The sequence below is a fragment of the Choloepus didactylus genome, chromosome 18, assembly GCF_015220235.1.
Source record: "Choloepus didactylus isolate mChoDid1 chromosome 18, mChoDid1.pri, whole genome shotgun sequence".
NCBI lineage: Eukaryota > Metazoa > Chordata > Mammalia > Pilosa > Megalonychidae > Choloepus > Choloepus didactylus.
Genome location: NC_051324.1, coordinates 20145381 through 20166457, shown reverse-complemented (window position 1 = coordinate 20166457; position 21077 = coordinate 20145381). Strand labels below are relative to the sequence as shown.

Here is a 21077-nt window from a genome sequence, read left to right as displayed (position 1 = left end):
GGGAATCTGGTCTTTGGAGTCAGACCTGGCGGCACCACCATTAAGCCTGGGGATTTCTTCAAGTTCCTCAACCCCTTTGAGCCTCAGTACCCCCTGTGTAAAATGGGGATAACAGTGGTACCAGCTCAGAGGTGGTTGTGGGGGAGGTTAATGAAGTTAGTGGTCAGGAGAGTGCTGGCCCATAGGAAACTGACAGACCTGGGTGCTGCCCCCACCTCCCCATCCCCGTAGCCTGTCGTCATCTCCACTTGGACTTCTGGGCCTGGTGGTGAGCTGAGGTCTGAGAGGAAGCATGGCTGTGGTTGGTGGGAGAGAGAGGGCTGGGCCTGGTTCACAGGCTGCTTCCCTTTTCTCTTGACTCACAGACCTTCCAGAGAGTCTGCATCCCCCTCATTCCCACCCCCCACAGAAGAGGAATGAAGGGGTCAGAGCAGAGGAGGCCCAGAAACTGAGCAGGGTCAAGGGAGGGGGCGTCGTGAGCAGGGTTGAAGGCGGGGGGGCGTAGTCATCATAGATCACTGGAACAGCTCCCTCAGTGGTGTTGGAGTCCTGTGCTAAGTGTTTGCATTCGTTCCTAATGAATCTGGTGAGGTCAGCGGCAGTTGACCCATATAATAGAGGAGAGAATGGAGGCCCAGAGAGGTTAAGTCGCTTGCTCGAGGTCACACAACCAGGAGGTGCTAGAGCCAGCCCCAGACTGGGTCTGCTTGATAACAAAGCTTAGGTGAGTGGGAACTGAGGAGAGGGGAGTGGAGGAGGCTCTAGAATGGCTTTCATGGAGTGAAATAAAAAGCCATCTGGGATCCTCCTCTCTCTCGGCTCTCACTCTCGGGTGTCAGGTGGGGTGGGGCTGGGTCCTCCTGACCTCTCCAAGGTCCCTGGATCTGGTTGGGCATCGAGGAAGTCCAGGATGTTGTGACTGTGGGGCCCCTCCCTGCCATTGCTGCTTCTTGGCCAGGTGTCTGAATCTTGTGAGTGGGTTTTGTGTCTGCCAGGCAAGGGACTGAAATCCCAGGTGGGAGAAACCAGGCTCAGAGTGGCAGCCGCTGAGGCCTTGAAATACACCTCCCTGCCTTGCCCTCGGCTGCCCTCCTCAGCTTTGGATGCTTGAGTCCTGGCCTGAGTCCTTCCTGAGCTCTGGGAACCCTTGGTCCAGGTGACACCACACCTGGGTGTTTGTCTCCATAGACTGTGAGCCCCTGTGTCAGAGCAGCTCTCAGCTCATCGTTCCCTACAGTACATGTGATGGATCCTGTTCACACACGGTCATACATGTGGATGGATGACAATAGGTAAGACAGGTGGGGTGTGGGGTGTGCCCAAGCCTGGTGTGGCAGTTACTCCACGTCTTTCTCTTGCACATGAACGCACGTCACGATACACTGCAGTGATGCGCTTGCCATGGGGTCCCTCTAAATGATGAGAAAGTAAGTGATTTGCAAAGGGAATTTTGTTATTAGTAACCCATGTGACACCCGCCCCAGCCTCTCCTGGGCGGAGGCTATGAGCTATCTGGCTCAGCCTGGTGTACTCTGCCCCCACACAGTGCATGGCATAGACTAGTTTTTGGTGTGTGTCTGCTGGTCTGTCCTCACTGTCATTCAAGCTCTTTACCTTAGTTGGGACTTTTCAACTCAAACTGGCTTTAGGATTAAAGGGATATGTTGTCTTTTATATACCCAGGGGTCTATCCGGCTTGTAGCATAGCCAGATTCAGAAGTTCAGATGATGTTATTAAAACTTGGTCTTTCTTCTGTTTTCCCGTCTCTCAGTTCTCTCGCCTTCCTCTGGGTTGGCTTCATTTTCCTGCACCCTCTCTGCAGCCCCAGGTTTCAATCCTGCTAGTTTAGCAACCCTACTGGGAAGAGAGAAAACATTTTGGGCTGGAGCCTTATTGGCTTCAGTCTTGTGCCCATTCCTGAACCAGTTACTGCAGTCAGTAGACTGGAAGGCCTGGACTGGCCTGGCCTGACCCCAGGGGCAAATTGAGCCCCGAGGTATTTTTCTCAGAGGAAGTGGATGCTCCGCAGGCGGGACCGGCAGGCAGGACCCAACGTGTCCATGATACTTGTGGAGCATCTCCAGGGAGGCAGGAGTGCGGCAGGGTGGGGAGTGGGTGCAGCAGGTGTGAGAGGCACCCGCTGCCCTCTGGAAGGGACGTCTGGCCTGGAAGCTAGAGGGTCTGAAGCAACCTGAGCGTGAGCTGCCTGATCCTTCCTCTCCTGGGGCATAGGTAGGGGTGGAGGGTGAGGCTGGGACTGAGGACTGCACAGACTCCTGCTGAGGGGCCAGCTTCCTTGGAGGATGGGAGCCCCTATTCGCCTCCACCCCAGCCCCAAACTGGGCCAGAACCTGGAAGCTTCACCCACCCCCTCAGGCCATCCCAGGGCACTGCTTGAAGCTCCTGTAGCTTCCCCTGCTGCAGAGGAGTCAAGAAAATAGCAATCCCTGTGCCCTTTGCCGGAGACCTGGGGGTTGGCCCTTTGGCACCCCAGCGTGGAGCCCCTTCACGTGCCTAGAGTGGCAACAACCCCAAACAGGAAACAGCAGGGAGGGTCAGCCAGAGACTGAGGCCCAGTGGCAGCAGCCACAAGCTTTATTTCTCTTTCTCCGCTGCTTGGGAGCAGGGCAGGGACCTGGCACCCCATCTGTGCCCATTTATCCCAGTGTCTTCTGTACCGGAGTGCATGTGCCACACTCTTCTAAGGGGCTATGGGCACACTGAGTGCCCGTCATCAGTGAGTGCCCTCTGTGTACCTGGCATGGTCAGCACTGGTGCAGGCAGAGGAGGAGGAGCCCTGAGTTCTAGCTGGAAGGACAAACGCCCTCCAGGTGCTGCTCCTCCAGCCCCTCCACTGCTGGCATGAAGCGTGGCACTGTTGTGACCTCTGTCTCGACACTCGAGAGGGTCTAAGAAGTTCAGATCTGTGCCCGTGGGAATGTATGCATACACATGAACCCATTTGTTGGCTCTGTGGGTAATCTGGGTGTGTACGTGTGAATGGATATATACGTGCATGTGCCCATATGGTGATGATGTGTATGTAGATGAGACGTGTGCATGGGTCTCTGTAACTGTCTATGTGAACCTGTGTGTGAGTGTGCATTTGTGTACATGTGTCTAACGGCACATTCATGAGCATGCATATGGCTGTGTGTGCATGCACACGTGCATGTACTGGTGTGTGCATGTACACTTAGGTGCATTGTGCCTGCAGATGCAACTGCTTGTTGGGTGGCTGGTTTATCTGACATGTACTACGACTTGGTGGAGTGGGGAGGCACAGGTCCCCATCTCAGGCACCCTCAGGGAGTGGGTGTGAGGGGCCCTGTTCTGCAGAGCTCCCTGGGGCTTACAGCCAGGTCCCTCCCTCCCAAGCATGGTTGTGGGAGTCCTTGGGCCTTCTTTGGGTTTCGGGAAGCCAGGGCTTTGTGGGGCCAAGCTGCCAACTTGGGCTGTGGTGCAATCTGCCAGCTGAGCCCCTTCCGGAGGTGTGGGTTCCTCCGGGTGTGGGGAAGCTGACCTCTGTGACCTCCCCTGCCTCCTTGGTGCCTCCCCTCCGAGGGCAGGACACACCTCCCGGGCCCTGCAGCCTCACCCACAGGAAGCACGGGGCAGGCTGCCGAGGGGGTGTGCCTCGCTGGGCTCCCCGCCCTTCGCTGGAGGCCCGCTGACCCCACTGCACCACAGCCCTCTTGCTAACAGCCCCCGGGGGCATCACCGGGACCCGCGGCCCTGCAGCCACAGCCATGTTTGGCAGGAAACGCAGCGTCTCCTTTGGGGGCTTCGGATGGTGGGTGCCAGCTGGGATGGTGGTTGAATGGGTGGGAGCGAACCTAGATGTGGAGTCTGGTTGAGCGCCTTGGCTGCCTGGGGGAGCAGAGGGGCTCAGGCTTTGCCTCCCACCTGGCTCCATTCGGAGGTGCTTTTGGACCCCAGGCCAGTGTGAAGCTATAAGATGGTGGTGGGGCGGGGGGGGGGGGAAGGTATCAGAGACTGTAAGCTTTTCTTCTCTGTCCCACCGCCACGATCTTTGAGGGGGAACCGGAAGCTTGGAGCTGGGTGTCAGCGTGAGTGTGCCTGTGTGTGACTGTGGTTGGGTGTGTGGGTCTCTGTGTCAGTGTGTTCCTGTTGATGAGTGTGCATGCCTGTGATTGAGTATGTGTGTGTGTGTGTGCGTGCCTGGGGCTGTGTAGTGCAAGCACGTGCATGTGTGTGTGTCTGTGACTGCCAGTCTGTTGACCCTGTGTAAAGTCTGTGTGTGAGCTGTGTGCACGGCGGGGTGGGTGTGCCGATGTGTGTTACCACGTGTGCGCTTTTGTGTTCTGAGTAGGTTTTGGTGTGTGCCTCTGGCCTTCTGTGCGTGTGTGTTGTGCCCTGGTCTGTGTCACTCTGCCCTGGTGGCAGGGGAGTCTGTGGCCCGCTGGTTCTTGGGGCTGCCTCCTCTCCTGGGGGAGGGGGGTTGACAGGGGCAAGCCCATCTCCAAGGCCCCACCGCCCACCCCGGCGGCCAGTCCCAGGTCCCCCAGCCTGAGCAGCTGGGTCTGTGCTCCAGCCTCTTCCGGCCCCTCTGGGCCACCGTTTGCCCCTAAGCTTCTTTCTGGGACAAGGGAGGAGGCTGTTTTCTCCCCAGGGGGCCAGGAAGTGGGGAAACTGAGGTCAAAGGCTTGTCTCTGGTGACCAGCTGCTGGCAGCTTCTCCTCAGCTGGGGAGTGGAGTCTAGCGGTTTTCATCATGTTTCCTTTCAGCCTCTGCACCTGGGGCGTTGTCAGAGAAAAGGTTACCACTGCTGGGGGAGGGGGCCGAGGATGTCCGGGTGTGGGGCTGGTGGGCTAATGGGGGACACAGAAGGCAAGGGAGAGAGAGGGAGGCACAGAAGGGCTGGGAGGAGATGGGCCCTGTTAATTACCCAGTTCTGTATGTGTGGAGCTTTTTATTTTCCTCTACCCCCTCTTTGAAGGCACTTTGCCATCCACCCTCTGCCAGGGGGCGATTAGGGTACTGCACGTTGGCAGACGGCGACAGTGAAGATGAGATGATGCCTGATGTCTGCTCATGGCTCTCCCTGAGCCTGAGCCAAGGGGCTGCTGGCCTGAGGGGGTCTGGGTCCGAATCGCATAGTCTGCTTCCTGGTCCGGGACCAAAAGCGGGTGTGTGAGGCTGGGGGGCACTGAGATTTGTGTTCTCCAGGAGGCACGGAAAAGACAGAGAGACTGTCACCAGACTGTCACCTTTGCAAGCTGTCAGACCTCACAGAGTCTTGGAGGAGATCCTAGTCTCTAGTTTTATCCCGGGTAGCAGTGCGGTGCATTGGACCCACAGCTCCAGAGCCCTGAGGCGAGGCTGGCCCTGAGGTTGGAACCTGGCCAGGTGAGGGGGCAGGTAGGAGCATGGCCACCCAGGACTGCCTTTGAGGGAAAGACGAAGGTGGGGACGAGAACTCGTGTGTCCAAGAGACCCTGGTGCCCCAGCCACAGTGAGCACTGGCTGTGGGTCCCTCGAAGGCAGGCCCTGCCCCATCCTTTTCACCTTTCCTTTCTCTCTGGGACATGCAGGTGGTGCTTGGCACACAGCACCTGCTAAGTAAATGCTGTGGAGGGGCTGAATGAGTTGTTTTGCACATGACAGGCATTTGGTTGGGGCCCATGGAGTTTGAGGGAGACAGCAGGGACTTCTGGTGGGCTGGGAAGGATGGGATGGCGAGAGAGAGGGCAAGGCTGGAAATGTGAGTTTGGGCATCGTCTGGGGATGGCTCAGCTGGGGGCTAAAATGCAGATTCCCAGAGCCCTGGCCTACTCCAGACAGATGCATAGGATCTCTGGGGGTGGCATTTATAAAAAGCTCCATTGGATTCTGGGTGGATAATCACTAGCAGTAGGGGTAGACAAGGTTATGATGGTGAAGGGAGTGGGAGAGGGGAGGGAGGAGAGAGGGGCCCTGGTTTCCTGAAAAGGAGGAGTCCTGCCTCACAGCTCTCAGCCCTATCTCCATCCCAGCCCTGCCCAAGCCATAGGCCCTGCCCTCCCAGGCCACACCCGGGCGTGGGAACCCTGGTGAGCAGGCCGACTACAACACCTCCCTGCCCCAGAGCTGGGGCCCTGTGGGGATGCCTGGGCCACTGTGGGTGTCTGGATGTGGGCCTGGGGACAGGGGCCGCTGTGACCCAGAGCGACAGCAGGCAGCATGGTGGTCAGAGCTGACCAGCCCGAGGTCAAGGGGGCAGCACAGCGGGACCTGCGCCCTGGGTCCTGGTGCTGGCTCCACGGTGACTCGCTGAAGGGCTTGGACAGGGCACTTCCCCTCTCTGGGTCCCAGTTTCCCCATATGTCAATGGGGGTTTCTTCCTCACCCACAGCACAGGGATGGGGTAAGAATTAAGAGACATATCTGTGGAAGTTCCTCGAGAAAATGTAAAATGTTAGGGCATTATTAGAAGTTAGAGTTGGATTGCTTTGGGTTACAAATATGACAGCGGAACGTGGCGGGTGTGACGCCTGTGCCCAGTATACCCCAGCTGGGGGGCTTGAATAGGAGACGAGGAGGGTCTGATCCCACAGGGGGTGGGGACCCAAGGAAGGGGCCCAGGAGGGGGTGTGGGGAGGAAGCTGGGAAGGACCAGGGCCACGAGTCTGGGGGTGGGGCTTGCTTTGCTCTTAGGAACCGAGATCAGAAGGTGCGAGGAGCTCACTCAGAGTGAAAGAATCCCACCCCCAAGCCGTTGGCACTGACAGCTGGTGACTGCTGGGCAGCTCCGTGTCCTCACCCTGTGGCTCCTGACACCTCTGCCCTCTCCCTGCTGGCTCCATTAGTTATTTACGTGGGAAACTTGGCGTGCAGCTGAACTGGCTAGACAGGGGTGGCTGAAAGAACTTTCCAGGGTTTCAGGCATCCTGAGGCGGTGGTGATTTTAATGACACTGCTGGTGGAGGTGACACTAATAGTAATGGTGAAGCTGATGGTGGCAGCACTGGTATGAGGGTGACGCTGATAATGATGGTGGCCCCTAAACAAGAGGAGACACAGAGAGTGGGAAGTTGCCCACCTCTCTGTCTCTGGAGAGGGGGAAGGGGCCTCCCCCCTTTTTCTTTCAGCAGCCATAAGGGCTGGCATATGCACGGGGTAAAAATAGAAGCTCAGCAGCGCTGCCTTGTCTTCCAGCAAAGGCGGGCTCAGGCTGGGGGTGGGGGAGCCGGCTGCCAGCACAGTCTGCAGCAAACGTGATCTTCCCTGCTGTGGACTCCTGTGCCTGATAGAACCCACTGCCAGTTCACCCTGGACCCTGCTGTCAGTTCTGTCCCAGGAATGGGGTCTGCCTCCTGTGGATGGACTGGCAGCTCCCTGAGCAGGAGGGTCCCTGGTGCTGGGGGTCCTGGTGATGCTTGCATCTTCCCCATGCACAAGCCCAGGAAATATTGACGTGTTGATTGTCTGGCAACCGGTGGCTGATGGAACTGGGTTGCAGAGTCCTCTTGGGGTGGTGGTGACGAAGGGGGAGGCTACATGCATAGTGTTGAGATCCCCAGGTGTGGGGTCAGATTCTTGGATTCAGACTGGACAAGCGATTTCACCTTTCTGAGCCTGTTTCCTTATCTCTAAAATGGGGAGAATCATAGTAAGTGCCTCATAGGTTATATACGGCCCCAGCCTTCCAGAACTTACAGTCCTCCCTTTCCTGGGCGGGATGGGAACTTCCCTCAGAGCAGCCGTCCCCTGCCAGGCCCTGATGTCTGGTGGCCTAGGTTGGCCCAGGGCCCCCTTTCCTGCAGGTGCCGTGTCGGAGTCACTGAAGCCCTTGCTTTCTCTCTCGGCAGGATCGACAAGACCATGCTGGCGAGTCTGAAGGTCAAGTGAGTAGCCACTTCCTGTTCTGTAAAAGGGAGACTTGATTGCAGACTGGAGCGTCTCTGGGGCCCTGGTTTCCCCCACGTTGTGGGAGACATGAATGGGGCTGTGGTGTTTGTCAGATCCTTCATCTGAGTCCGGGGGCTTCCGGATTGGAGAAGGCTGGACTCGGCTCTTGATTCTTGGGGTGTCCGCAGAAAGGCAGGGGCGGGAATGGATGCAGCAGGATGGTGGGAATGTGTGTAGTGCGCGTGACTTTTAGAACATAAGCTCAGGACATAAGAAAGTTATCTGTGTGTCTTCCATCACCTTAATTTCTATGTGGGCTGTCTTTCTTACATCCCCTACCTACCTGAACTAGAGCCAGCTCTAGAACCTCACAAAATGCCCTGTCATCAGTGTGTTTGTGGGGGGAAGGGGTCAGCTGGTCACTGAGTCATATGTCATCTTGGTCAGCCTGGCCCTGGGGCTCTCCGAGACCTCCACACTAGGCTCAGGGTCTGGGAATTGTTTAGCGAGTATGCTCGTGATTTTGTCTTCCTCAGTTTACCAAGTGTCCGCTGGTCTGGGGAAGCTCCGAGCAGACACACCTCTCTCCTAAAACCCCTGGACCTGTCATACCTCACCACTTTGTTCTTTTGCCTCTGTGTTTCTGGCCAGACCATTTCCTACACATCCTGATCCCCTTTCCCCTTTGAGATTTAATGAAAGTCTAGCCTACTTCCATCTTCATCCCTCCTTTGGGACAAGGAGTACTGACTGTCCACTTGCTCCAATTGAGTGAATTGGAGGAGGGAAATTCAAGGAGAAAAAAATAGCATTAGTTACTAGCCCCAAATATTATCCTGCCACATGTGAATTAGCTTGTGCATGAAAAATTCCCACAGTGAGATGCCCTCCTTCAGAGGCAGCTCCTCTTGTTGAACTCCCCCACCTCAGCTGAAAGGCTTGCCATTCAGTTGCCAGCACTGACCACGTATTCCCTGGGTGCAGGTCCCTGAGCAAGGCACAGCCAGTCTTGAGGGTTGGCATAGAAAAGGTCAAAATAAGGGGTTTCTGTTCTAGTTTGTTCTGCTCAGAAGAGTGGAGGTGGGCCTTTGGCAGGACTGGGGTGGAGGGTAAACTGTCCCTGCCTTCTGAGAGCTTTTAGCTTCTCTGTAGAGTTGATGCCAGGGGTGTAGTAGGAGCAGTCCCAGAAGACTACCAGGAGGAGATGGCTTCTAATGAGGCTCTTAAAGATGGGGCGGGACAATGGACTTACCCGTGCCTGTGCTGGGTTGGCATGGGGTGTGTGTCAGTGCAGCCCAGCATTCAGGGCAAGTTGTATTGGGCAAGACACTTGGGCTTTGATTTCCTTATATTTTGTTCAATGGCCTTCCCAGAGCTTCCTAGAGCTTCTTGCATATTGAATGAGATGTTAGGCATGAAAGCAGAGTTACTATGGGATATAAGGTGGGAGAAGTGTTTCTTTTGGTGCTGTCCTGGGACATCTGGTTGAGTTTCATGAGCATTTACTGATGGTCTGTTTTGTTTTAACTGATAAAGATGACACTTTGTAACCTGGAAGGATACTGGATATAGGGTAGAGTGAAGGCTGGGGGCATGGGCTGCTGTTGGGACTGGGGGCCCACTGGGGTCTTTGGGTATTTGGCAGGGGGGGCAGTCTGAGGGCTCCGGTGCTGGGGAGGGAGTATTGAGATGGTGGTTTAGGGTGGTATGTAGGACCTTGCCCTTGGTTAAGATTCTTTTGATCACCTGAAACAGAAACCCTATGTAATCTGATTAAGCAAAAGATGGAATTTATGGAAAAGATCTGTGTGTTTCAGAGAACCCAAGGGGAGAAGGTGGAGCTAGGTCAGGAGGGGTTTAATTAGGTACTGGAAACCTTTAGAACCCACCTGTGTATGTGCACACGTCGTTTTTTTCTGCTTTGACCCAGATGTGACTTAACTTGGCCGCCCCACAATAGCAGCCACATTTCCTAAATTTACGTCTCCTCTGTTCAGGTAGGCAGTTAGAATTGCACCCCTATTTCTAATTTCCTTAAAGGGAGAGTCTAAAAAGAAATGAAAGATCTACACAAATGGAAAACCATCCCATGTTCATGGCAAAACTCCCCAAATTGATCTACAGATTTACACAGTCCCTATCAAAATCCCAGATGGTTTCTTTGCAGAAATTGACAAGTTGATTCTAAAATTCATATGGAAATTCAAGGATAATCTTGATAAAGAAGAATAAAGTTGGAAGACTCACAGTTCCTGATTTCAAAACTTACTGTAAAGCTACAGTCATCAAGACAGCATGGCACTGGCATAAGTATAGATCAGGGGAATAGAACGGAAAGTCCAGAATTAAGCTCTCACATTTATGGTCAATTGATTTTCAACAATGGTGCCAAGACAATTCGATGGGGAAAGGATAGTCTTTTTCAACAGACAGGGTTGTAATGACTGGATACCCACATGCCAAAGAATGAAATTGGACCATTACCTCAAACTGTGTACAAAAATTAACTCAAAAGAGACCAAAGACACAAGTGCAAGAGCTAAAATTATAAAACTTTCAGAAGAAAACATAGGCATAAATATTTGCATCAGCATAATCCATTTGCCTTGTATTAGGCAATGAATTCTTAGATATGACACCAAAAACACTAGCAACCAGATAAAAAATAGATAAATTGAACTTCATCAAAATTCAAATCTTTTGTGCACCAATGGGCTCAATCAATAAAGTGAAAGAACAACCCATGGAATCAGAGTATTTACAAGTCATGTATCTGATAAGTGACTTATATCTAAAATACATGAAGAACTCAAAAAAAAAAAAAAGACAACTCAATTAAAAATTTGAAAAGGACATGAATTGAAATTTCTCCAAAGAAGATGTACAAATGGACAATAAGCACATGGATAGATGCTCAACACCATTAGCTATCAGGGAAATGCAAAACGAAATCATGATATACCATTTACCCACCAGGATGGCTATAATTAAAAAGGCAGACAATAATTGTTGGCAAGGATGTGAAGACATTGGAACCCTCATGCACTGCTGGTGGGAAAGTGAAATGGTGCAGCTGCTTTGGAAAACAGCCTGGCAGTTCCTGGAAAGATTAAATATAGAATTATCTTATGACCTAGCAATTCCACTAGGTATATACCTGAGAGAAATGAAAACATATGTCTGCACAGAAACTTGTACACAAGTGTTCATAGCATTATTCATAATACCAAAAATGGAAACAACCCAAATGTCCATCAGCTGATGAGTGAATAAAGATAACAAGATATATCCACATGATAGAATACTGTTTGGCAATGAAAAGGGATGGAGTCCTGATATGTGCTACAACATGGATGAACTTTGGAGATATGCTAAGTGAAAGGAGCCAATTGCAAAAGATCACATATTGTAAGATTCTATTTATATGAAATGTCCAGAATCAGCAAATCCATAGAGAAAGAAAGTAGATTAGTGGTCGAGGACTGGGGGGGTGGGGGGAGGGTTGGGGGAAAAAAGGGAGTGACTGCCAAAGGGTACAGGTTTCCTTTTTTTTTTTTTTAAATCTTCATTTTATTGAGATATATTCACATGCCACACAGTCATACAAAACAAATCGTACATTCGATTGTTCACAGTACCATTACATAGTTGTACATTCATCACCTAAATCAATCCCTGACACCTTCTTTAGCACACACACAAAAATAACAAGAATAATAATTAGAGTGAAAAAGAGCAATTGAAGTAAAAAAGAACACTGGGTACCTTTGTCTGTTTGTTTGTTTGTTTGTTTCCTTCCCCTATTTTTCTACTCATCCATCCATAAACTAGACAAAGGGGAGTGTGGTCCTTATGGCTTTCTCAATCACACTGTCACTCCTCATAAGCTACATTTTTATACAATCATCTTCAAGATTCATGGGTTCTGGGTTGTAGTTTGATAGTTTCAGGTATCTACCACCAGCTACCCCAATTCTTTAGAACCTAAAAAGGGTTGTCTAAATTGTGCGTAAGAGTGCCCAGCAGAGTGAGCTCTCGGCTCCTCTTGGAATCTCTCTGCCACTGAAGCTTATTTCATTTCCTTTCACATCCCCCTTTTGGTCAAGAAGATGTTCTCCAGCCCACGATGCCCGGTCTACATTCCTCCCTGGGAGTCATATTCCACGTTGCCAGGGAGATTCACTCCCTTGGGTGTGATGAAAATGTTTTGGAATTAGTGGAGATGGTTGCACAACTCTGTGAATATACTAAAAAACCACTGAATTATACACTTTAAAATGGTAAATCGTATAATGTAAATTATGTCTCAATAAAGCTGTTAAAAAAAAAAGAGAGAGAAAGAATTGGCCCAACTTGGGTCAATTGTGTACCCCTGGTCCAATCAGTTGAGTTGGAAGGAAGGGGTTATATGGATAAAAGATGGCTTAGGTGGGAGGCGAGATGTGTTGTAAGAGGTTTTATGCTGCACCCCCACCCAGACACCCTAGGCCTAACAGGAATATCAGCAGTCCACCACACACCACCCCCTGGCAGTGCCTAATACGAAATTCTGCCCAGATGGCCAGCATATAGCTCTGCAGACCGGTGGGTCCGTTAGGCAGCCATCTGCCTGCTGTGGGGCTCTCCCAGGCACTGGGTGTATCTGTTGGGTGAGGCATCTTTCTCTCTACTGATGCAGCCTGTTACCTCTCCACCGAGCAGCAGACACCCACTCTCCATGATTGTCTAGGCTCTCTTCCCAGGGACTTGGCATCCCTGTGTGAGAATAGTCAGCCATGCAACTCCTGGAGGGGCCCTTTAGCCATGAGGCTCTGAGGATGGGGGTTCTGGGTTCACCATTCTTGAATACTTAGTTTGTGCTCAGATTTTATTGTGCAGTTTCACTGGGGCTTTACAACCACCTCATGAAGCGGGTGCTGTTACTCTCTATGTTTTATGGAAGAGAAAATGGAGGCTTGGGGAGGTAAGGACATTTGCTGACCGTCGTCCAGTGGGTAAGTGATGGAGATGGGAGTTGAATCCAGGACTGACTTCATGGCTGGTTCAGTACAGGGTGGAGCTGTGGGTCCCTGACTTTCTGTCCCATTCTCTTTCCCAGTGGGTGCAGGAGGCTGTGTGTATAAGGGAGTCTGTATTTTGGCCACAGAATGCATTGCTGTCTCTATAATGCTGTGGGTGAGGGAGGTCCTGCACCCCCCCCCCCCACAGGCCCAGGTTGAGTGGTGTCAGTGGTGCCTCAATGATGAGCACTCTCAGAGGCAAGAACTTAACTGCAGTGGGGGCACAGGGAACATGGGGCCACACGGGAAAACGAGAGGGGTGGTAGTGGTAGTACCATGCAGGAAAAAGAGGCCTGGAGTATGAGTTGGGATGCCCAGGTTATAGCCCCTGGCTAACCAAAGGGCAAATTGTCAGCCTCTTTGGGCCTCAGTTTCTCCATCTGTAAAATGGGAGGGTCAGACCAGTGTCCGATCTGTTCCCTTCTAGCTTTGACATTCTGGGAGTTTACATTCCTGGCTTTTGTCCTTTTGTATTTCTCTCAGATGATGGTAGGTGCTTGCTATTGAGTAAATAAATGTGTGCACAAATGAATGAATGTCTTTAAGATCAAGGGCCCTGCCCACATCATCTCTGGCTGCCTAGGGCCTAACAGTGACTAGTACCTAGAAGATGCTCAGTCTGTATTTGCTGAGTGAATCACTTATCGACTATCATGCTTGGCCCATCACATGCAAGTGGAGGGTTGGAGAGAAAGCAGGTGGAACCCCCTTCTCCAGCCTTTTTTGGAGGCTGGCTTGGGACAGGGGCCCTGTCTGCAGTAGCTGAGCCATAGCCCAGCAAGGCAGGACCAGGTGTCTGGGGTGTGGTCATGAAGTTCCCTGCAGTAGCTTCCAGAAGGTGAGGACCTGAGCTAGGAGCCGCAGATCCTTTCCTCCAACCCCTTTTGCTCCCTACTGCTCTCCCTCCTCAGTGACCCCTGCTTCCTTGCTAAAGAAAGAGGCGTGTGTGTGCGTCTGCTGCATGGGCTGGTAGGCCCTGATCTAGGCCGGAGTGTATTGAGTGAGCATGGAGGAGGTTCAGTGCAGTCTGTCTCCACTGCTGAGGGCACAGATTCACGCACAGTCCTGATGAAGGGGAAACCTAGAACCCATTGTGTGTAGGAAAAAGGATCCAACTTTTTAATTGGTGGCCCCAGCTCTTCATTCCTAGAAATGGCAGCTCTGAATAGGGAGTAGGCGTGTGATGGGCCCTAGGGGAGACCTCGCCCTCTTACTTCTGCAGGAGAGGTAGGGAGAGGGCTGGAGGAGCCGTTCCCAACAGCCTGGCTGGGGGGCAGCATTTCAGCTGTACTGCCCAAAAACACTGCCCGCAGCCACCCCTGCTCTAAGTTTCAGAACTAATTAGCCTGAGGATTCCAAATCCTATTCCAAGCGAGGTGGCCCCGGAGGGCAGCAGCAGACACAGCGTGTCTCTCATGGTTTTCCTTGGCCCCTGGAATCCCTGATGGCAGCTGCTGGAGGCGTTGATTGTCCATATGGGTTGGGGGCTTGCCAGAACAGAAAGCTCAGTTCCTTTCTATGCCACTGCTTTGTAAACCCAGGGCTTCCTCCCCTATTCTGTGAGAATTGTGGTGGGTGATGACTATAAATATCTGCCTCTGCTGGTTCTCTTGGTGTTAAAAAGGCCATGTTCTCATCTCGGGGTGGTGGGTGGGGGCAGAGAGCAGAGGCAGGGCCCAGGGCCCTCTGAACCAAGTCTCTGCCTTCAGCTTTCCAGCCTTCCTTCCAGAAAGCCCCTTTCTTCCCAGTTCACCCCTTGATTCCTGCGTGATTGCGATGATGAGCTTAGGTGAGGACCATGATTGCCAATTCATGTCCCAATTCATTCATTTTGGCCACCAGGACTTTGTTTCCTGTGGATTAGGAGAATCCTTGAGGCATCAGAAAGATGTTCCAGGGTCCTCTGGGGCTGACCCAGCCTGGTCAGCTTCTGTCCTACATGCTGAGTTTGAGGGTTGTCAAGGACAGGGAGAGCTTGGTGTTTTGGGGGCAAATGGCTGAGTCAATTCAACTAACATTTCCTGGGTGCCCATGTCCAAATCCAGTGCTAGGACCAGGGGTTGGTGGGGAGCAAAGTGAAAAAGATACGGTCTCTGCTCAAGAAAGCATACGGCCTCAAAGGGAGACAGACACACAGACAGACGATTGCAGTGGACTGTGACAAGTTCTAGCAGCGATGTTCTCAGAGAGGAAGGAGGAGGGAGGGCTTGGCGTGGGCATCAGGGAAGGCTTCCCGGAGCCTTGATGCCTCGTAAGTTCTGCCCCAAGGGGAGAGAAGCAGCCCAGGCTGCAGCCATAGCTCTCTCTGAGCCAGTGAGGCGTGGACAGGCCGGCGGGGGAGGGACTCTGAGCCTGTATTCTCACCAGACAGAAAATGGGGTGGAAGTGCGGGGACAGGCTGGGGGAGGGCTGCAGCTTGGTTCTCTGAGTGATGGGGCCATCGAAGGGTTTTAAGCCAGGGGAGTAGTGTGGTCAGATTTGAGTCATGGGACCCCTCTGGTGCTATCAGGCTGGCTGACGGAGGGGTTGGAGAGGAGGTGGGGATGGGGGCAGTGGGGTTGGGGAGGGTGGACAGGCAGCTTGGAGAGCTGTCAAGGAGGTGGATGTGGGGGGTAAGGACGAGAGAAGGGTCCAGGTGACGACTCAGGCTTCTGGGGAGCCTCTGCCTGCTGGGATTCACAGGGATGGGGAACTCGGGCGTTTGGGCAGTTTTGGGGTAGGGAGAAGGAGCCAAGCTGTGCAATTAAATCTGCCCTCCCTCTTGCCACTCTTCCTTGCAGTGTGGCTTAAATCTTGGCTGTTATACTTCCTGCTCCACAGAAGGGGACCGGGGAGAGGGGCAGCAGCTTGAGGGTTTGAGAGCAGGTCTATGGCTGGGTAAGTAGGCTGGACAGTGCCCTTTCCCTGCCCTTCAGGCAGAGCTGGCAGTGGTCCTGGGCTCTGTCCCTGCCCTGCTCAGCTCCTGGAGTGCCTTTGGCAGGTGAGTTTCAGGTGGGCACCGTCTGGTTCTGCTTATAACTGACATCTGGCCCAACATGCTGGGAACCTGCTTTCAGACACGCACCAGGTTGGGGGCTGAGGGGAGACACCCTGCTTCTGTGTTAAGTGTTGGGCACTGATTTCCTCAGGATGGGCCCTGAGTGTGAGAGCCCTGCTGGCATGTGCAGGCGTGAGTTAGCTTGTGTGGTAGGTAAGCATGCGTAGATGTGTGTATATGTGTGTGCTCACCCGTAGACAGATGGACTTGACTTTGAGAGCCCGTGGGAATGCCTGTGCGATGCCTTTTTTGGCTTCAGCGAGTTCCTATGGTAACCACGAACATGTCTGTTTTGGGATCTGGAGTCGTGGGGTGTGAGTGGCTACAGGGAGAAGCAAGGCAGGCGGGCATTTAGCTGGCAATTGGGCTGTGGCCTGATTTCATTGCCAGACATTGGGGACACACTTGGAGGTACCATTTGCCAGGAGGCAAGGTCTGCAAGCCCCAGGGAGGTGCGTGCTGCTGGCCCTCACCTGGCCAGGCCCCACCATGCCCAGGAAGCCCTGGTGAGTCCCTGTTCTGATTTCTCCAAGGACAAGCAGATTCTCGGGACTTGACCAGGTCTGGTGGTATCTGCGGTTGGGAAATGGGGCTTTTCTGAGATAGGGGTGGGATGGCAGGGAGGAGGGCTCTGCTTCTCCCTGGAACCCTCGGAGGGTGTTTTCAGTGTGGCTGGTTGAGCTGAGTGGTCCTTGCTGACCTCATGGGACAGGGCAGGGACGAAGGAGAGGAGACTGCAGATGGGGCAGCCTGGGGTCTGCCAGCCCAGCCCCAACCATCTCTCCCAGCTCCCTGAGAGAGTCCTCCTGGACCCCTGGGTCTCTGGCCAGGCACTTGGCTGCCTTCAGGTCTGCCCAGGCCCAGAGGTCACATTGCTGCCCATGAGGAGGCTGGCAGATGTGGATTTGGTCAGGGCTGGGGAGGAATTGTTCTGCTGGATTTTGGGGGAGAAGCACTTGGCTTCCTGATCATGCATCCTGTGTGTGGTCCCCTGAGTGTGTCAGGATCCCCCTACCCCCCACTCCCACCCCATTGGAGATGCTCCTGATGGAAGAGCACTCAGAGGCCCTACAGAGTCTATATCAGGGAGTCAGGAAGGGGTTTATTCTGTTTCCTTCCCCCCTGCTGGCTCCTCCAGGGCTGATAGCAGGGAGAGAGGGATGGGAGCGCTGGGCAGCTGTAGATAGCCCCTCTGGCTTGTGCTGGGAGGGCCCCTCCCCACTGGGTTGCACCCTCTGCCTCCCAGGCAGGTCTGGGTGATGCCTTGCTGGCAATGGGCAGAGCGGCAGAGGGGCTGTGGTCTTGGCGATGAGCAAGGGGAACAAGGAAGTAGATGTGTGCTTACTCAGACCATCCAGGCCCTGCTCCCCTGGGAGGCAGAATCCAGAGCCTCATCCCTGACAGCTTTCCCAGGGAGACAGACTCCAGATCTCTGGAGTGCTTGAATCTTAGGGCTTGAGATCAGGAAGTCTAACTAGCCACTGTGTGAATCCCCTGTGCCCCTAAAACTAGTCCCCCAGCCTGAGCTTGGTTACTTCTAGTGATGAGAAGCCCATTACCTGCTAGGATGCCTAGTCTATTGGAAAACAGCTCTGCTTTTTTAGTGCTAACCCTTATTTCCATCTGGAATCTGTCTGTAACTGCCATTGCTTGGTCCAGCCCTAACTCCCACCCCCAAATCTTTCTCCTCTAGACAAGGCTAATCCCTCTTTCTCCTCAGAGCCCTTCAGATATTGGAAGGTGGCTTTTGTTCCCTCAGTCCTCTCCCCCTGCTTGTCATCCCTGGCTCCTTCACTTTTATTTGGGGTTCCTTGCTGCTTGGGCTTCATTGGATGGGCTCAGGTTTTCTAGGCTCCATCTCAAAGCCTGGCCAGAGGGGTTGGCCTGGGCAGCCTGCGGGAGCCCCATGGACAGGGGGTAGACTTCTAGACGCCATGGGTTTTACCCTCATTTTTCAGATGAGAACTTGAAAGGGGCTGTTTCTAAGCACAGCACAAAGGTATCAGGGGTAAGATCAGGATATGGAGAGGCCAGCTCTCGGTCTGTGACATGCGGGCACCTTGTTCCTTCCCAGCTGCTCCATCAACACCTCCCTCTTCACCACGTTCTAACTTAGACCTTATCTCTTCTTTCTGAAGACAGACCCAGATGTCTGCAGGGACCTGGCAGGGCTGATGTGAGTGAGTGGCGTCCGGGGAGTCTCCTGGGAGCCACCCCTGCCTTTGGCGGGTCCTGACACTCCAGTTGCTATAACTTGCTCCCTGGGACTGGCTCCCAAATCCCTCTCCTCAAGTCATGCCATTCCCTGGTGCTCTCACTGCCCACCCCCCCTGCAGCCGCTGACTGGTCATTCCCTGGTCTGTCCCCAGACTGGACTCACTTGCAATTAACCTTTTCTCTCTCCCAAATCTAGTTCTTCCCCCAGGTTGAGAAGCCTCTGAGTCACTGGCTTTGGTCCTCTCCTGCCCTCCTCCCTACTTTTCTTTCTTCCGGTCCAGGCCCATTATCTCCTGCCCAGACGGTGACAAAGCCTCTCTAATTAACCTTCTCCTCCAGGCTCTGCCAGCTCTGACTAATCCATCATCCCCACGGCTGGCTCCTGCTCTGCCATCCTTGCTCCAGGAGGCTGTGATCCTCAGGGCCAATGCGTAGCCCCTGTTACTGCTGATACTGTACAAGCTTGTTCCCAGTCCTGGGAACTCTCCAGAAGGGTGGGGGGCTGTACCGCCAGTTGGTTGTGTTTACTCCCCAATGACTTTTCTTGGATCCATAGCAGATTGATTCTCCCCCCACTTCCTCCACAAGGCAGTGGTTCCCGAACTTTTCTGCACATTGGAATCACCTGGGGGCTTTTGAAGCTCCCGATGCCCAGGTTGTCTCCAGTTCCAATGAAATTAGAATGTCTAGGGCTAGGAACCAGGTGTCAGTACTTTTTAAAGTCCCCTGGTGATTCCAATGTGCAGCAAAATTTGAGGACTTCTGCCGCAAAGGATAAACAAATGGCATTATTGTCAATGGTTCAGGTCGGGCTGACTGTTTAAAATGAGCTTCATCCTAGGCCGGGGTTTCTATTGACATTTTGGGCCAGAAGATTCTTTGCTGGGGGAAGGGCTGTCCTGTGCATTATAGGATTTTTAGCAGCATCCCTGGCCTCTGCTCATTAGAGGCCAGCAACCCACTGCTGAGCTGTGACAATCAAAAATTCCAGACATTGCTGAAATTCCCTCTGGGTGGTGGTCTAAAAATATACGCCCACCCCCACCTCATTGAGAACCACTGCTCTAGGCCTAGCTAGGTTCACCTTCACAGCATTTTTTTTTTTTTTAACCAAGGCCGTTGGCACCAAGTGAGGAGCTGGATTTTATTGCTGAGTCATCATCTTTGTCACATGGGCTGTGCCTTAGCTGTTCCTCATGACAGCTTATGATCACCTTCCCTGGCTTTTTTTTTTAAATGCATTTTTATTGAGATATATTTGCATAACAATACAGTCCTTCAGTTGTTCATGGTTGTGCGTTGGTCACCACAATCAATCTTTGAACATTTTCATTACTCCAAAAAATAAAATAAAAATTAGAATTAAAAAAAACAACCAAAACATTCCATTCCCCTCTCCCCTCATTGTTCATTTACTTTTTTTCACACTCAATCATTGTTTTTTTAAACTTTATCAAAAAAATTAAAAAAAAAATAACAACATTTCAAACAAAACCAAAACAAAGATAACCTAAAGTAACTACAAATAACCTAAAATAACTACATTGCTTCCAACGTGTTCCTACCCTACCCCAAGAAAATAAAGACTATAACCCAACAAAGGAATAAGAGAAACAAATAACCTAAAATAACTACATTTCTGCAAACTTGTTCCTACTATAACCCCCAGAATTAACAAACAATAGTCATTTCTGAGCATTCCCAGAACATTAAGTTTATCCTCCCTAATTTATCTGTTCTTATTAGATTATCATTCCCCCTTCACTATTTGCTGTCTATCGCTAGATCCTCTACGTTCTAAAATATAAACCATTTATTTTACATTTTTTACAGTGTTCACATTAGTGGTAGCATGCAATATTTCTCTTTTTGTGCCTGGCTTATTTCGCTCAGCATTATGTCTTCAAGTTTCATCCATGTTGTCATATGTTTCACGACATCGTTCCTTCTTACTGCTGTGTAGTATTCCATCGTGTGTATATACCACATTTTATTTATCCACTCATCTGTTGAAGGACATTTGGGTTGTTTCCATCTCTTGGCAATTACCTTCACAGCATTTTAACAAATGCAGAGAAGAAAAGAATACCAATTGGTGAACTCTTTCTTAGTGGTTAGTTCACGGGCTTTGGAGTCAGGCAGCCCGTGTTTAAATCCTGACTCCACCACTTACTAGCTGGGTGACCTTGGGTAAGTTACTTGACTGCTCTGTGCCTCAGTAAATTTCTAGTTTTTTTTTTTCCCCTTACAACCATGCTTCTTCTTGACCCTCAGCTCTGGCCAAATGGTGTCCCTTGCTGTTCCCCCGTGTGAAATACCTTTACTTCACAACCCCATTGGCATCACCTGTTGACTCCCTTCAGGACCAGCTTAGATGCTGCTTCCTCCATGACTGGAACGAAGCACTCTCTCCCCCATGTTTCTGGAGCAGCCAGAGCCTCGGGGTCCCATTTGGCAACTCCTGCCCTGTGGCCTGGTGGTTCCTGTCTGTGTCCCTCTCACCTGCTTTGCTGAGTCCGTGCCAGGGGCCCTGCTGAGCTCCATCACTGTTTGTTGCCCATGTGAGGTCAGTGACCCTCCCTGCCTCCTGCTGAGCTGGGAACCAGCAGGTTGTGGCAACAACCTCCCCCCACCTCCACCTCATTGTGAGCGGGTGTGGTGGGCGGAAATCCGTGCCTGGCAGGCCACAAAGCCACATAACTCATAACTGACTTTTGGAGCCCTGCCCTGGGACATGAGTGTCACAGCAGCCGTCACCCCTTTCTTGGTTACCTTGCTTCTTGAGGATGCCTTCTGGAATCAAGGAGCTTTGGTCTACAGCTTTTCCCAGCCCAGGAACAGGACTGAAAGGGACAGCCCCTGCCTGACCCTGTCAGCCCACCAAAGCTGAGCTGGAACAGTGGTTGCCCAT

At 52.3% G+C, this 21077-nt stretch overlaps 1 protein-coding gene across 3 annotated transcripts in view; it reads left to right on the top strand.

Annotated features, from left to right (window-relative positions):
* The window catches only part of RAP1GAP2 (RAP1 GTPase activating protein 2), a 220810-nt gene that overhangs the window by 21588 nt on the left and 178145 nt on the right, over positions 1-21077 (top strand). The window contains exons 1-2 of one of the 3 annotated variants that reach the window (XM_037810053.1): positions 3645-3794; positions 7813-7848. In XM_037810053.1, coding sequence (XP_037665981.1) covers positions 3751-3794; positions 7813-7848 — 80 coding nt within the window. In that variant the 5' untranslated portion in view covers positions 3645-3750. Of the gene's footprint in view, positions 1-3644; positions 3795-5180; positions 5372-7812; positions 7849-21077 lie in introns of those variants that run through there. The other 2 variants (XM_037810054.1, XM_037810055.1) reach the window with 2 other exon arrangements.